The sequence below is a fragment of the Oncorhynchus tshawytscha genome, linkage group LG10, assembly GCF_018296145.1.
Source record: "Oncorhynchus tshawytscha isolate Ot180627B linkage group LG10, Otsh_v2.0, whole genome shotgun sequence".
NCBI lineage: Eukaryota > Metazoa > Chordata > Actinopteri > Salmoniformes > Salmonidae > Oncorhynchus > Oncorhynchus tshawytscha.
In genome coordinates, this window is record NC_056438.1 from 17,109,433 (window position 1) to 17,127,343 (window position 17,911).

A 17,911-nucleotide genomic window follows, 5' to 3' on the forward strand; every position below is an offset into this window, starting at 1 on the left:
GCGTCTGATAGCTGTGTAAGTCTATGTAGACTTAGTGTACGTACTGTTCAACTGTGTTTACATTCAGTGTGTGCACTGGTTTGGAGTTAGTGTTTATGAGTTTATGACGGGTGGAACTGAGGGGAAATGTTTGGTAACAAAGTCGCAAAAATGTATTTTTTACGATGAATTGAACGACCATGTTCCAGATCCAAGAGTAACCTTTTTCCAAGTCCACGCCTGCATATACACACACACACATACACACACACGCCGACCCATCCACACACACACACACACACGCCGACCCATCCACACACACACACACACGCCGACCCATCCACACACACACACACACACTGACCTTCCACGGAGATGTCCTGGATGGCGAAGCGCAGGATGATGGTCCAGATCATTCCCAGAGTCATCTTCGTGTTACCGTCGACGATCTCTGCAAGTCAATCACAGAGCCCCGTCAGAAACCATGGCAACATGGAGCACTGGCCAAAACTCAGTCTATGCTGGCCTACTGTTCAGTTGTCTCTCAGATATAATACCTCACTCTATCCTTTAACAAGTATATAAACTCCTTTGGTAAATGGGACTCTAGAACCACAAATAAAGGATCAATCAAAAATGAAGCGTCACCCTCAGCTCCGATGGACACCAGCTTGACTCCCTTGCTGCAGATGAAGTCCAGGGCTTTGTTCACGTTGGCGATCTTGTGGAAACGCATCTTGCCTTTGTCAGGTTTGGGCAGTCTCTCACCTGTATACAATTTTTTAAAATGCTTTAAACTTCTCTTTGCAACACAAAATGATTGGTGAAGTATTACTCAATTAAGAGAGGTCTGTGCCATTCTCCATTCATTTCTGCTGTATTTGACCTGATACCATCTTAAAGTGACTCAACAGTGGCTTAGCAGTGACTTACAGTGACTTTAAGTGGCTTAAGAGTGACTCCACTCCACTGTGACTTAAATAACTTGCCAGAGACTGAATAGTGACTTAAATGACTTAACAGTGATATAATGTGACTTTTTAGAGTAACTTTGCAGTGACTTTGCAGTGACTTAAGAGTCAGACCCACCTGAGATGACCTCCAGCAGCAGCATGAGCTTGAGGCCATTCCTGAAGTCATCCTCTATGTTCTCGATCTGTGTCCCTGCCTTCCTCAAGTGGGAGTTACACCAAGCTGTGAAAGTCTGGGAGGGAGGGAGGGAGGGAGGGAGGGAGGGAGGGAGGGAGGGAGGGAGGGAGGGAGGGAGGGAGGGAGGGAGGGAGGGGGAGGGAGGGAGGGAGGGAGGGAGGGAGGGAGGGAGGGAGGGAGGGAGGGAGGGAGACAAAAAGGGATTAATTAACATTCTCTCTCAAACAAACAGACAGAGACTAAGCCTCACTGACAATGCCCGATAGCACCAACAGACCCCAACTTGAACCCTGTCCTACACTGATAAACAACCCCTTAATAAACATAAAGAAACAAATAGTCTAATCTAAAGTGAAGCCTTAAGCACTCCCTTCAAAAGACTGGTCAGTGTTTTCTTTCCCCAGCCTCTCTGACAGGTCAGAATGATTGGCAACACCCGAAGTGTCCCATCTCATCTATAACCTTGTTACAGCATTACTGTGCTGCTCTGTGTCTGTATCTGTGGTAATAAAACAATGGGGAGGAGTGGCTATTTATGTAAGATCTTCTCTTATGGCATAATGCTCTCTTAGCATCTCTATGCCCAAAATGTGTGAGCTGTTGGTTATAAAAGTGGCCATAAGCCAAAATATGCATATATTTATTGCTGCGGTCTACTGCCCCCCAAGTCGCTTCGGCAGAGGCTGTTGGTATTATTTCTGATTATTTAAAACCCTTTCTGCTATCTGAACTGGCTGTGTTGGGAGATCTAAATCTTGATTGGCTTACGCCTCAGATCAGTTTAACAATATCTGTCTTGAGTTCAACTCAGCTGATAACGAAACCCACCCGGGTGAATGTAAAAAACGTAGCAAAGTCGTCATAGATTGACCCTATCTTAACTAACCGTCCCCATAAGTATTTGGCTAGTGGTGATTTTGCAAATGATATCAGGGACCACTGTCCTATTGCTTGAATTAGAGATACCAAATAGAAAAACTCTGACCCCTCGTATAGTTGTGAAGAGAAATGTAAAAATGCATTCCTTCATGATTTATATTGTTCAGAGCTTTTTTTCTACTAGCTGCACACCAGACCCTGTTTGGGCACTTCCATTTTTATCAGCCATTTCCACCTCTCTGGCTGATAAACATGCCCCTTTCAAGCAACTCAGGGTCAAAAACGGAACTAATCCATGGTATTCTCCTGTACTCTCAGACCTCTATTTGATAAGAAATCAAGCCTGGGCCAAGGCTAGAACAACTGTCTCGTTAGCTGATTGGCAGGTATTTAAGCAATTGAGAAATAGGCGCAACGCATCGGTTAAACAGGCCAAATCAAAGTACTTCCTTAGCCCTATGGCAGACTCTGTTAGTGATCCCTCTAAATTCTGGAAAACCGTTAATTCACCAAGGCGGGGTCATTCCTCTACTTCCCTGCCTAAGCAAGTCGTTTTAGACTCGTGCATCATTACTGAAAAAGTTACGATTTGTGATGCTTTTACATTTTATCTCAGCAGGTTTCCTAATTGAAAGAAATGGTGCTCATACTGGTCTTGACCATTCAGTTGACTGTTCATCCCACACACCGCCTCCCGTTGCCTCGGATGATCAGTCAACCTCACGTGACTTGGGAAATGTTATTAAGGGTTTTTAATTCACAGAAACTAAAGTTCTTGCAGTTTTTGTGCTACCACTCCATAAGGACGGGGATAGTCGTGATCTTGATAATTACCAAACAATTTCCAGGCTACCTTGTCTTGCGAAAATCCTAGAGTCATTGGTCAACAAACAGCTATGTTATTTTCTATCTGTAAATGGTATTCTTAATGTTAATCAATCCAGATTCAGACCTAAACATACCACTATGGCTACCATGCTTGTTGTAAATGATATTGCAAATGCCTTAGATGATAGAAAGGATTGTGCTGCCATGTTTGTAGACTTGTCAAAAGCTTCTGATACTGTAGACCGTGTTGTTCTGCTGAATAAGCTGTTCTCCATAGGGTTGGGTACTGATGCTTTCAGATGGTTTCATATTTATCTTAATGACACAACTCATGCCATTGAGGTAGATGGGTCAAACCTGAGTTCCTTGAGTTACGTAAAGGGGTGCCCCAAGGTTCCATACTCGGCCCACTACTGTTTACAATCTATATAAATAACATTGGTAATGCTGTAAAAACAGTTATATTCATTTATATGCAGATGATACAGTGTTGTATTCCATTACCCCATCTGTTGCCCAAGGCTTTTCACATTTGATTTTCAACCACTGTTGAATCTAAAGTTGCTGTTGGATCTAAAGTTAGCACTAAATGCAAACAAAACAAAATGCATGTTTTTTTCTAGGTCCCATAACTCAGATGTAAATGAATTTGTAATGACTAGTTTGAACAGTACATAAATTGAGCGGGTTCCTTCCTATAAATATCTTGGTATCTGGCTTTATGAAAAACGGTCATTTAATGTCACTGAGCTGGTGACGAAGTTGAAGTTCAATGTTGCATGAGTGTAAGTTTGTGTATTGTACTGTATATTGTATGTGTTGGATGTATTTATGTAGGGCTCACCCTCGTCTCAGTATGACTTTCCTGTCAAAATAATACATCTTATAATAATAATATACACAGTGACACTGATGCCACTAATATACTGGGCTAGAACACCCGTCCTGACCTCAGATAGTCATTCTGCCTTGACAGCTTTGATAGATTAAATCATTGACGGATTGATCTGAACGTCAGTCCGCGTTGAGGGGCAGAAAGAAAGAAAACCAGCAGCATCGGAACGACCAACTACAGAGGAGTGTGTGGGAGAGAGAGAAAGAGAGAAAACCAGCAGCATCGGAACGACCAACTACAGAGGAGTGTGTGGGAGAGAGAGAAAGAGAGAAAAAAAGATTCCATTAATCAGTAATGAAGCACGATGTGTGGTTTGAGACAGAACACAAAGGCAGAGTTCTCCATTAATGCAGTGTGTGTGTGTGTGTGTGTGTGTGTGTGTGTGTGTGTGTGTGTGTGTGTGTGTGTGTGTGTGGGCAGAGACTGTGTGTGTAGGCAGAGAGAGCCATTTAGCATGATAGAAAGGGAGAGAAGAGGAAGAAAGAGACATTCAGAAAGACAGAGAGAGAGAGAGAGAGAGAGAAGAGAGAAAGAGACAGAGAGAGAAGAGGTAGAAAGAGAAATTCAGAAAGACAGAGAGAGAGAGAGAGAGAGAGAGAGAGAGAGAGAGAGAGAGAGAGAGAGAGAGAGAGAGAGAGAGAAAAGAGAGAGAGAGAGACAGGGAGAGCGAGAGGGAGACCATGCTTGCCAGGAGGCAAAGGCAGAACAGACAAGCAGCCAGGGGGAGGCCCTGGTCTGCATCCCAAATGTTATCCTATTCCCTACAGAGTGCACTACTTTTGACAAGAGCCCTACGGTCCTGTCCCAGCAGGTGTCGTCGTCGCCCCCCCCCCCTAGTCTCTACAGACCAAAACTGACACGACCCTCCTCACATCTACGCATTACCAAATTTAGACAGGCTCCACATACAGACCACACAGCCTGCTAGTCTAGATAGACCACTAGACCAGAGTCTGCTGGAGAACAGGGGAGGAGAGAGAGGTAGGGAGGGAGGGGTAAAGGGAAGAAAGGGGAGGAGAGGGAGGTAGGGAGGGAGGGGTAAAGGGAAGAAAGGGGAGGAGAGGGAGGTAGGGAGAGAGGGAGGTAGGGAGGAGGGGTAAAGGGAAGAAAGTGGAGGGGAGGTAAAAGGGAAAAGGAGGGGTTGAAGGAGGGGGAAAGTGGGGAAGAGAGAAGAGGGAGGGAGGGAGGGAGGGAGGGAGGGAGGGAGGGAGGGAGGGAGGGAGGGAGGGAGGGAGGGAGGGAGGGAGGGAGGGAGGGAGGGAGGGAGGGAGGGAGGGAGGGAGGGAGGGAGGGGTAAAGGGAAGAAAGGAGAGGGGAGGTTAAAGGGAAGAGGAGGGGTTGAAGGAGGGGGGAAAGTGGGGAAGAGAGGAGAGGGAGGCTAAATCGGGTAGCTATGGACACCAGTAGGGACAGCTGAGAAGGCAGGATTCCTAAGGTTGAAAGAGGGAGAGAAGGAAAGAGAGTAAATTACGACATAATGAGTGATGTCAAAACAAACTTGGTTTTTGGTGAACTCAGTTCAACATTTTTCATACGCTCTCATCCAGAGTGATATACCTTTCTTCATACTGGTCCCCGTTGGTATCAAACCCACAACCCTGGCGATGCAAGCATGATCTACCCAGTGAGCCACACAGGACATTCAGATGCATGTTTTTTAAGGATTCACAGAAATGGTGTGACAACAAAATAACACATTGCCTTTAAACGGGAGACATTGGGATATCCTGCCTCTCAAATATCGGAAATCGTTAGAAAGATGCCCGACTTAAATCAAGTGAAGGCCTATTAAGAGCAATTGATTACAAAATGCTATTAATTGGACTGAAGAGGTTATACAGCAGAGACCATGGTTACACCAATATCCATTCTAACCCATTACCTCAACTCTTAACATTGACTGGAGATGTCTGTAGTCAACTAGAGTGCTATGACTATGAAGTCACCACTCTTATCCTCTATTTCCCCCTTCTCCCCCTTCTGTTCTGTTGTGTGTCTCCCCTATTCCTCTCCCCCTTCTCCTGTCCCACTGACTCCCGCTCTCCTCTGTCCCACCTCCTCCCTCCCTCTCTTCTGACTCCTCTCTTCTCCCTGTCCCCCCACCCCCTTTCCCCTCATCTCCACCTGTTGAACTGCCCCTGAACACACACACGCACCTACACACACACAGTCATCCTGCTAAATGCCTGTCATTACTAAAGGAGGGGGGCAGAGGAGTAGGGGTGCCTTATGACCCTCAGCACAGCTGGGAGGACAAACACACACACCTCTCCTCCCATCCTAGACGTAGCCCCTGACACCACCTGTCCGTCAAGAATGTGATGCAACCACTCTAAGAGCCAATTTATGTTTTATCCCAAAATGTGGTCGGAGGCTCCGCTCCGTACCAGATCACTGTGGGCCTCCCAAATGTTGTAGTAAACACATTCTGTGGGAGCGAGTGCAGTAGGTCTAATACATTATCACAGCACATTGGCTATATGCCTGGCTTGCCAATACTGTTCTTCTCAGACCATATTTTATTTCAGAACTTGAGCTTTGTGTTGGAGGAAATGATAGTTGAAATGATTAATTATGTATACATTTATTTAGGAACCATTTATTTTAATACTATTATGTTATGGTATGAAATGTATGGGTTCTTGGTTAAGCTGTTACTGAAAATGTAAGTAAAACAAATTAATTGTCTGTACCTTGCGGGTTTAAGGGAGGGGGATGGCATATATCTTTTCAGACAGATAAGAATGTTTGTTTGATGTTCCATTAGTGGAGAAAAGTATATCTTTTAGACAGATTGGAATGTTTGTTTTATGAGGGGAGTAGAAGACAATTTCCAGACCTGAAGACACTGCGCTATTGTGTGGATCAGAGAGGGTGTGAGAAACTGATGACGTCATTTTATGTTCTCTCCTTAAAATGTAATGTTCTTTGTATTTTGAGTCAGTACTCTCTTGAATTAAACGCTGTTACCTGACTTTTAAGACTGGTCTCGATCTATTTCATGCATAAATGATAAATTTACAACTTATTATGAAATAGAGAGAGTGCGAATTTGGTTTTGGCTACAAAACATATAGGAATTTAGAATTCCTCTAACAATTGGTCCTTCGATCCCGGATCTAAATACCCCTCCCTGTTATCTGGAGGTAGTACGCTGAAAATCGTGCACGGACGGGAGACACCCGTTTACAAAAAAAAGTCCTGGCCTCCGAATTGAGGTTAAAATTCAGGCCTGCGTATTACCACAGAAAATCAGAGAGGGTGACTAGATACAACGAACAGTGCTTATCCCAGTCGGAAGCAGGTATAGTAGCCTTTATTCTCAAATTTGGGAGGGATTATTTAGGATATTTATTGATTAAAATGTTATGAAGGAGTTGAATTTGATCAATAATAGGTGCTTGAATATTCTGAACAAATAAAATGGGTTTCTACCTTGGGTTTTAACCAAAATCGATAGGAAGGAAACAGGTCTGAAATTGACCTGTGGTAAGGTGCGCTACCATAAATAAATTAGAGCTTAATAAATCCTGGTTTTGCAAGCCAGAAGGTTATTAAGGAGAGATATAGTACGCATTGGAGAATTAGGACGCTTGTTCCGTACAAATAGGACAGCCATTAATTCAAAAGACATACCTAAATAAAGATAAATTAGGCTTGGTGAGAAGGCAGGGTAATTCTAGGCGAACAGAATAATTGAACCTGTACAATGCTGAAAGAAATTAATATCAAAGGATAAAGTGATTTAGTCTAGAGTAGTGAGATATGAGACATTAACGGTGAAAGTCCCAAAAATAATAGCCCATGGGTGAAATGTGATGTCCGATCAAAAGTCTTCTATAAACGTGGTTCACAGGAGAGGTCAACTTAGTCTAGAGTAGTGAGATTCGAGACATTAACGTTGAAAGTCCCAAAAGGATATCCTACGGGTGAAATGTGATGTCCGATCAAAAGTCTTCTATAGACGTGGTTCACAGGAGAGGTCAACTTAGTCTAAAGTAGTGAGATTCGAGACATTAACGTTGAAAGTCCCAAAAGGAATATCCTATGGGTGAAATGTGATGTCCGATCAAAAGTCTTCTATGGACGCGGTTCACAGGAAGGAAAATACATACTGATTATTTTTAAAGGGACACACACATAGTCAGACAGAGAAGGACTAAAAGTAACTAAGTAACGGTAAATTGCAAATTCGTAGAACCACACGCACATAGAATTTAAAATTAAATATAGTAAGGCATAGATAAGTGATTAGATACCATAGCTACTAGTAACGGTAAGGATTAAGAATGGGTGGAAATGTCTCTAAAGAAGCCCCGGAACTAACGGGAGACGAGCGTTATATGGAACAGAAAGACAAGAGAAACATCGATTTCGGTCTAAGATGGAGAAAGAAATACAATTTTGATGGCCGTCTAAATGTAGAAAAGCTGGAATCCCTTATAAAACAGATACATAAGGAATGTGGTAATAATGTGAAAAAGCAGAATAGACAGGGGTTATACACAGCCAGAGTTTGGCTTTCGGAAGCAAAAAAGAGAATTGGACGCGCAGGAAAAAAGGTTAAATCTAACAAGACTCGAGAGGCACTGCCCTCCGCTCCCGCAGATGAAAAAGTTAACCAATTGGGTGGGCGTGAGGGTAACAAACTATATCTTCCTCGATTATACCAACAATACAGAGATAATACAGTCGACGAAATAGTGGTTATAAGAATACGGCTGCAGGAGCGACCTGCGAAATTAACACCCAAGTATGTGGATCCCGCTGAAGCCGAGGGAGGTATAATGGAGTTAGAGAAGGGACTAAAGTCGAGAAAATGGATAAGGTGAGTCAAAAGAAAAATACAAGATGTTTTAATTGTAACGAAATTGGACATTTCGCCCGGGAGTGTAACACTCCCTGCAAAAGTCGTCAACAAGATTGTAATTTAACTGTGGGGAAAGTCAGAGGCGACAATGAGAAAAAGAAAAAGAAGGGTCAGATACAAAGGGAGCGAGATTAATGAGAATCCTAACTGAGGGAAAACTTTGGGCGTTTAAATTAGTGCTATTTTCTGTTGTTCAGATGCCGGAGTAACAAATACAGAAAACTGTAAATTGGGTCTATTTGCGGAGAATCTCAGTTCCATAGCATGGGTGGTATAGTGGTGAGCGTAGCAGTCTTACAACCTGCAGTCCAGGGTTCGGTTCCCAGCTGAGGCGTAAAAAAAAATATATATATATATATATATATTTTTTTATATATCTGAGTTTTTGGTTGTAATTAAACTAATTGTTTTGCAGAGAAAGTTATAGTCACTTGTATTGGTATAAGATATAAACTGGACGTTTTAAATAGTTTGTCTGGTTCAAATTGAAAGACTAATTCATTCAACTTAAAATAAGAACGAAGCAAATTTTGATGCAAGACGATGTCTGTTCTGTTGGGAATAATATATTGGGAATAGAGTCGTAATTAAAATGCTAAATCAAATTAATTCTGAATAATAACGGGGAAACAATTACGATAGATTTGTACCCATCGAAATGTTCTTATAAAATTAGCGAATTGGGAGGTTTAGAGATATTGGTTGGGATGGTAAATTAAAATTCAGGATTTGAACAGATGTGATAAATTAGGTTTGGTTAATCGAACAACAATTATTTACAATTCATTGAAAGTCGTTACGGATTGAGCCAAGGTTGAGCGCTTGTTGATGACATCACTCGCGAGGCACTTTTGTCGCCACGGACTGGGGGTAACGGAGAAAATGGTTTGTGTCTTTTAGAAGGAAAATGCGTGCAATATTGTTGAGTCACTTTTCAGAAGTTGATAAAAATGTCAAAATACATTTTTAAAAGGAGTATGTAAGTCGTCAGGAAAGATGCTAAAAACTAGCAGCTGATTCGCTAGGTGGGTATCATTGATTTGTGGCGTTTATCTGGACTGTAATTAGGCCATGAGAAAGGGAGATTGAATGTCTGAATCGTAAAACATCGTGATAATGGATTCTGATGGTTATTGATTCCTGGTTTGATTGTTTATGTAACACCAGTGAATTTGAGCACTGTTTCCATTATGTGGAACAATGTTAGGGTATTAATGTTGAAAAGCAACCTCTATAGTAAAACATAATTGCATATGTTTCGGGAAACTAGCTAGGTTGAATTTGGTTATTTGAGCTTTTCCCCTGATACATAAACATCTGTAACAGGGGCAAGTTGTTCTTTCTTGAGGAAATAACAGATGTGAACGTGAGTCTCTGAGTAATTTTGCCATCTGAAGCATTATGAGTAGTGAGTTTTCGTATAGTTTGTTTTTAGCTGATAAAAGTGGTTTGTTTATTTGTTTGCTAGTTATGGTCAATTTTAGGGTTTGATTTAACTTAGTTAAACATTGTGTTCTGGCGTGTGTAGGTAGAATTCTTTGTTCCGGGACGGAGGGGAGTTACCTAAAATAAGTGAATTGAAGGAGCCAAGGGAAAACGTGTTTACATTTTTAGTAAATATCTGGGATTAGGATTTCTTACACTGAGAAATGTACGACATTTGCGGCAGAGGGGAAAAAGTAATACAATAATGTTATCTGGTTAATTGTATCTAAGGGTAGCATGTTCATTTAAGTAAACATATACATTGACGTTGTTTAAAACTTAGAGTTAAAGGGGAATCATCATTAGGTTTAGTTTATGGTTCACTTTTGAGTTTCTGAATCGAATTAGCATAGTGAATGCTAGTTCGGAGTGTTGTGTTCTTCTGGGAAAATTGATGTTTAGGTGTCTCAATTTTAGATGTTTCCTGGGATTATAATCTTGTGGAGAATGAGGCCATAAACGACCAAATTAAAACAGGTCTGCAAGTATATACACATAAAACCATTGTTATGACTATTTGTTTTAGTGCAAAGGTATTTTAAAGAGGCATGCTCACATATGGAACTTTATGAGTTTTTAGTTTATGAGTTTTAATTATACAAGTGAATTTTTTGATTTTATGACCTATTGATCTTATCGTGACTGTCTTCTGAGGTCTGATCAGCCTCAGGGGAGAGTCATTTGTATAATGAATGTGGTCATATTGAGTTACTAGTTTTAAGGTAAATTCATTATAATGGAGTTTTGGTTAGGGGTTTAGAATTATTGTATGAATCACTGAAGAGAAAGTGGTTCAGGATTCTGTTTTACAACATTAGCTGTAAAATTTTTGAATGGGCTATAAATGATTTGGTATTGTAACAGAGAAAAAGTCATATTTATCATTGAGAATAAATAGGGGAAGATAAGATACATTGAGGTTTGGATAGGAGATAGATTAAGCCAATAGGGCAGGGAATTACATAGAAAAATAAGTTACAGTTTTTAGGGGTGATAAATTACTGTAGATAAGGTATTCCACACTTTGCAACACATATTAAATTCATGTTATTGTCAGATAGAATACTGAGGGTCCCTGAAGGAAAGGGCTTGTTAGTGTAGGAAGGATTTTGATATGGTTAGCATTTATTAGACTTTGTTTGATTATTAGAAGTTTTTAAATAGTATTACATTTAACAGGAATATAGGACATCTGTGATGATTTAGGATCAAGTATTAAGATAGATTGATTAAGGAAATGTAAGGACTTTAGAGACAAGCCACTCATAGACATGTTTTTTCCAAAATCAATGATTTTAGATAAAGTCAAACAGTTAGAAGCTTAGTGGTATTTGAGAGATATGAGAGAAATGGGTTACGGTTTAAATTGGTAAATATATATATTTAAGAAAATATATAAGTAGCACAGATAGTTCTTAAAGTAGATAAGAAACTTGACAGAGTATTGTTACAGGATTGACATGAATGGATGCCCAAGGGAGAATTGGACATGTGGAAAATTAAAAGGGGCTCCTACATGATGATGTCAGACATTAGGATAATTGACTAATCTTACCTAAGTCATTGTTTAAGAGTAGGCAAGGTTTGTTACCTGGGCAGAGCCAGGTAACAAAGGGGGATGGGTAAATTGTGTTCTAGGATAGGATGTGACCTACGGGATAATTAATAAATAAAAAAATATTAGCTAATAATCAGAACAAATGAGAAACTGTTTGTTAACCAAGCCTGTATGTCCAGGATTTTATGCATTACAGGTGAACTACAGGTGAAGTCACTCAATCCAGTCTCAGAGGCTTGTTGGGGGGACCATACCAAGGACTCCTGGTGACAGCTAGCTGAAAGAGCTACCCGGATTCATATCGTACTGCGGGAGGGTAGGACACATTGAGACTGTCGAACAATAACAGAGTTCAAGAGGAGAACTGGAATTAACAGAATTCTGGGGGCCATCTCTCAAATGAAAAATACCTTACCTGTCCTTTCCTCACTGTTGTTGTTCATAGAAGTGAAGATGTGTCTGGCTCTTGCTAAGTGATGTGTTCTCGGGGAGAGGGTGGGGCTTCACATGGAAGCTGTTCGTCTGAGCTGTTTTATCGTGGGTGACATATTCCTGATACAGCACGTCCTACTTGAGTATGCGGCGAGTGGTAATTTGACCCATGGTTTAGACGATGAGGATTTTGTTCCAAAATAAGCATGAGATCACTAGATCTGGGTAGACAGGAAGTTAGAGTAGAGGTTGGGAAGGATCTCTCAATGGAGTTTTATGTAGACCAAAATGGAGTCTCTAACTACATGGCAGTCTAGGAATCTGAGCCATTATGGCATATATCGGTGCAGGTTCCCATATTGATCGTGGACACAGGTCATAGCTCATTTTGGAGAGAGAGCGCTATATGAATCCACTCGCCCAGTATGGAAGATTGTAATCAGGAGAGAGGGATGTATTGCATAAAGATACGCTTAACCCTTTAAATAGAAATGAAGGAGGATCTAGGGTTGTGGTATGGATATGACCAGGTCTTGGTCGACACCCTAGTACGGTTCTGGGTAGAGGAGTTTAGGCCGGTATGGTAAAGCTGTTCACGAAAGCAGGAATGCCAGATAATGACAGTTGTATTGATTTGCACTATTTAAATCTCCAGGTTCCTCCCTTTACAGTGACCGGAGGAGATTATTACTGTTTGGCCCGGTACAGTACTCTTGGGAAATGATGTCAGGGCAAGGTTTTACCAACAGATTGGACAGGATTATGCTCCATTGTAATGCCTTTGACACTCATTCAACACCAAGACATGAAGTATAGCCAAATGGGAGAAAAGAGCTATTCCATCCGGGTCTGTTATTGACTAAGTACACATTGATAACATTGGGGTTCCAAGGGGGGTGCCGGATGAGTCAAAGCAAGAAATCAGATCCTAGCAGGATTAGAGTTAAGCATTTCCGGGGGGTCTACTCTCAATAAGAACGTGGACTGGATTAATTATATTTATGATAATCAATAGCGCTTTAACAAGTATACCAGAGATGCTATTAAAGGTTTTGCAGAACAGACTGAAGCAACCAGCTGGATGGCTTGGCAGAATAGAATTGCATTAGATATGTTAATGGCGGAAAAGGGAGAAGTGTGCGTGATTATCAGGACCATGTTTGTGCTTACATCCCAAATAACACAGCTCCGGACGAATCAGTGCCCGAAGCCTCAGCTGGTTTGACCACCCTGGCTCACGGGTTGGCAGAAAACTCTGGGGTGGATACTTCTCTGACTGATGGGGTTTTGATAGTACGTTTGGAAAATGGAAAAATGTTATGATCACTGTGTTATGGGCTACATTCACCTGTGTGACTGTTTTAGTTTTAGGGGGCCTTATTTCCAGGACTCTGGGATTAATCTATGACAATAGATGGTGCGGTATGGGCCGATTCCAGGTTCTGAACCGTGGAGGACTGAATGTATGACTACAGAATAAGTGGACGAATCTGGATCTTTTATTTGTGGGGAATTTATATTTGATGAGACAATTTTTGATGTTTAGGGAGGCTAGGTTGTATCCCATCTCAATATTAGACTGTTTTTTAATAAAGATTGTAACGAAAATCCTGATAAGAAGAGTTATGATTCTGATGTAGGTCTAAAAACAGTTGGAGTTAAGGTTAGATTTGATTAATGATGGGTGAAGAGTCTGATAAACCTTCATAATAAGGTTAATTATAAGTCTATTCGTATGAGTATGATAAATCTGATAAACCTTTATAATAAGGTTAGTTATAAGTTTGTTCATATTTTTGTTTTTTATGTTTGATAAAATTAGATGTAGATTTGAATGTATAATATTTAATCAAAGGGAGGATTGTTGGAGGAAATTATAGTTGAAATGATTAATTATGTATACATTTATTTAAGAACCATTTATTTTAATACTATTATGTTATGGTATGAAATGTATGGGTTCTTGGTTAAGCTGTTACTGAAAATGTAAGTAAAACAAATTAATTGTCTGTACCTTGCGGGTTTAAGGGAGGGGGATGGCATATATCTTTTCAGACAGATAAGAATGTTTGTTTGATGTTCCATTAGTGGAGAAAAGTATATCTTTTAGACAGATTGGAATGTTTGTTTTATGAGGGGAGTAGAAGACAATTTCCAGACCTGAAGACACTGCGCTATTGTGTGGATCGGAGAGAGTGTGAGAAACTGATGACGTCATTTTATGTTCTCTCCTTAAAATGTAATGTTCTTTGTATTTTGAGTCAGTACTCTCTTGAATTAAACGCTGTTACCTGACTTTTAAGACTGGTCTCGATCTATTTCATGCATAAATGATAAATTTACAACTTATTATGAAATAGAGAGAGTGCGAATTTGGTTTTGGCTACAAAACATATAGGAATTTAGAATTCCTCTAACACTTTGATAACAAAATAAAAAGCCTTTTTTATTTTACTTGACTGATGGTACTTGCATCAGATGGTCATGGTGCTTTCAAGACAACTGGGGGGTCCAAATCATAATATATCAGTGATCCAGAGCTCAAGAAGGATTTCCGACTTGGAATTCCGATTTAGTCCAAACCAATCTAACCCTGATTATAGCTGTCAGTCCAAACCAAATTAGCCCTGATTATAGCTGTTAGTCCAAACCAATCTAACCCCGATTATAGCTATCAGTCCAAACCAAACGAACCCTGATTATAGCTGTCAGTCCAAACCAAACAAACCCTGATTATAGCTGTCAGTCCAAACCAAACAAACCCTGATTATAGCTGTCAGTCCAAACCAATCTAACCCTGATTATAGCTGTCAGCCCAAACCAAACGAACCCTGATTATAGCTGTCAGTCCAAACCAAACGAACCCTGATTATAGCTGTCAGTCAAAACCAACCGAACCCTGATCCACCTGGTTGCTAATGCTAACATCCCATTCCAGATTCCATATCTGCTGTTTATATCATCTTACTAATAACAGGACAGAACTATTCCTGTATCAGCTCAACTCAACAACAGGGTAAAAATAGTCTGGCAACAATGTCTGCACACACCTGTGTGTGTGTGTGTGTGTGTGTGTGTGTGTGTGTGTGTGTGTGTGTGTGTGTGTGTGTGTAATGTGCTACCCCACCTATTCAATAGGGATGTGGTGTCATGTCCCACCTGTTCTATAGTAATGTGCTGTCCTGTCCCACCTGTTCTATAGTAATGTGCTGTCCTGTCCTACCTGTTCTATAGTAATGTGCTGTCCTGTCCTACCTGTTCTATAGTAATGTGCTGTCCTGTCCACCTGTTCTATAGTAATGTGCTGTCCTGTCCCAACTGTTCTATAGTAATGTGCTGTCCTGTCCTACCTGTTCTATAGTAATGTGCTGTCCTGTCCTACCTGTTCTATAGTAATGTGCTGTCCTGTCCCACCTGTTCTATAGTAATGCGCTGTCCTGTCCACCTGTTCTATAGTAATGTGCTGTCCTGTCCCAACTGTTCTATAGTAATGTGCTGACCTGTCCTGTCCCACCTGTTCTATAGTAATGTACTGTCCTGTCCCACCTGTTCTATAGTAATGTACTGTGCTGTCCCACCTGTTCTATAGTAATGTACTGTCCTGTCCCACCTGTTCTATAGTAATGTGCTGTCCTGTCCTGTCCCACCTGTTCTATAGTAATGTACTGTCCTGTCCCACCTGTTCTATAGTAATGTGCTGTCCTGTCCACCTGTTCTATAGTAATGTACTGTCCTGTCCCACCTGTTCTATAGTAATGTGCTGTCCTGTCCTGTCCCACCTGTTCTATAGTAATGTGCTGTCCTGTCCTGTCCCACCTGTTCTATTGTAATGTACTGTCCTGTCCCACCTGTTCTATAGTAATGTACTGTCCTGTCCCACCTGTTCTATAGTAATGTACTGTCCTGTCCCACGTGTTCTATAGTAATGTGCTGTCCTTTCCTACCTGTTCTATGGTAATGTGCTGGACTTGACACAGGCTGCTTATGGTGTGTTTATAAGGTCAACATCCTCACACTTGGCTCACACACAGGCAGGGACGCACACACACCTTTACTATGGGGTCACAAACTCCACAGGAACACTCAACTATGCAAAATACAGTGTGTTTCTAATCCTCAGGCACTGCTACCCTGATGAGGTCTGATGCTGTGGAGAAAAACAGAAGCAGCCTTTATCATTATAAATAGAGAAGCCAGCCAGCCAGCCAGCCAGCCAGCCAGCCAGCCAGCCAGCCAGCCAGCCAGCCAGCCAGCCAGCCAGCCAGCCAGCCAGCCAGCCAGCCAGCCAGCCAGCCAGCCAGCCAGCCAGCCAGCCAGCCAGCCAGCCAGCCAGCCAGCCAGCCAGCCAGCCAGCCAGCCAGCCAGAGCCAGCCAGAGCCAGCCAGCCAGCCAGCCAGCCAGCCAGCCAGCCAGCCAGCCAGCCAGCCAGACAGAGCCAGACAGACAGACAGACAGCCAGCCAGACAGACAGACAGACAGACAGACAGACAGACAGACAGACAGACAGACAGACAGACAGACAGACAGACAGATACATACAGACATACAGACATACACACACACACATTAACACACATTAACACACACACACATTTACGCACACTGGAGAGCAGCCACCGTCTGTTTGATGCTAACAATTGTTAGAGGAGTCTGAGAAACGTGTGGCCTGCAAACCTTCACACAGTGAAAAGGCACCAGTTCCCCTTTGGCCGCAGTACATTGCTGCTCTCCCAAACACACAGGTGGGGGGACAATAAGAGAGAGAGAACAACCACTGTATGTATTCACACACACACACTTACACATGTTCTCAATGCAATGCTATACGCCCCCACGGTGACCCCACCTGACCCCTAGTACATCCTAATACGCCACTGAAGCTCAACCTGTAAAGTGTAATTTTATAGACATTTTGCCTTTATAGCAGTCAGATTATTAATAGTATTTTGACCAAGTAAGATCTGTACATTTTGTAAAAACTCAACTCCTGATCCTGTCTTCTTCATCACTGCTTGCACTCTAAATAAATAGGACCTGTTGTGGCACCTGATCTACAGACTCCGTCTCAACTGTTGCTGCTCTACACCAACTAAGTAAGATGCTGACTATCTTGACAGAGTGACTATAGCCATACAGTAACGTTTTAGTTTTAGTTTTAGTTTTTTGACAGCTGACAGAAAGAGTTGTCAATGCTTATATTACCAGTTGTCAGTGGTTACTTGTAATGTATGTATGTGAAATGTCTATTTTTTATTGAGTTTCATTATACAGTATAAGGTAGGGGAGGGGAGGGGGGCTAGGCCATACAACAGGTGTGACAGCACCCCCCTCCCCTCGCTCCATCCCCTCATGAGGGTTTTAAATATCCCTGAGGCCTGAACTTGGTTGCCTGAGGCCTGAACTTGGTTGCCACCCCGCCAGGACTCTTTGGGACGATGATATAAGAGTAGAACTGAGACCCCTAGCCCACCTGCTCATCCCACCCCACCTTCCAACCTCAAATTCCAGCAATTCCACTTCCCACGAATCCCAAACAACCATTACCTCAAACACAACAGGACAAGAATAACACACATTATCAAATATATTATATTTTTAAAATAGATCTTCAAAATAGATTTCAATTCAAAAGATGTTCAATGGTGCTGTATATCAGGAAATACATTTCGATTTTTGAAGCCAGTTCCCAAAAAATTAGGAATCGTTTAGATTCTCTAGTACTTTTACCAGTGCCGCTTCTTCCAAGTCACCAGATTTTCAGATTCCTACAGGGCCCGGCTCTGGTCAAAGGTATGCACTATTAAGGGAATAGGGCCTCTGGAGGCCAGCATCCTAA

General features: G+C 41.7%; 1 protein-coding gene across 2 annotated transcripts in view; it reads right to left on the reverse strand.

The window, feature by feature from the left end:
• Window positions 1-17,911, reverse strand: part of LOC112259856 (alpha-actinin-3-like) — a 39,595-nt gene that overhangs the window by 13,334 nt on the left and 8,350 nt on the right. For both annotated transcript variants that reach the window (XM_042328247.1, XM_042328246.1), the window contains exons 2-4: window positions 1,069-1,183; window positions 628-747; window positions 344-430 (exon numbers count right to left, since the gene is read on the reverse strand). In XM_042328247.1, the coding sequence (XP_042184181.1) occupies window positions 344-430; window positions 628-747; window positions 1,069-1,183 (322 nt within the window). The remainder of the gene's footprint in view (window positions 1-343; window positions 431-627; window positions 748-1,068; window positions 1,184-17,911) is intronic.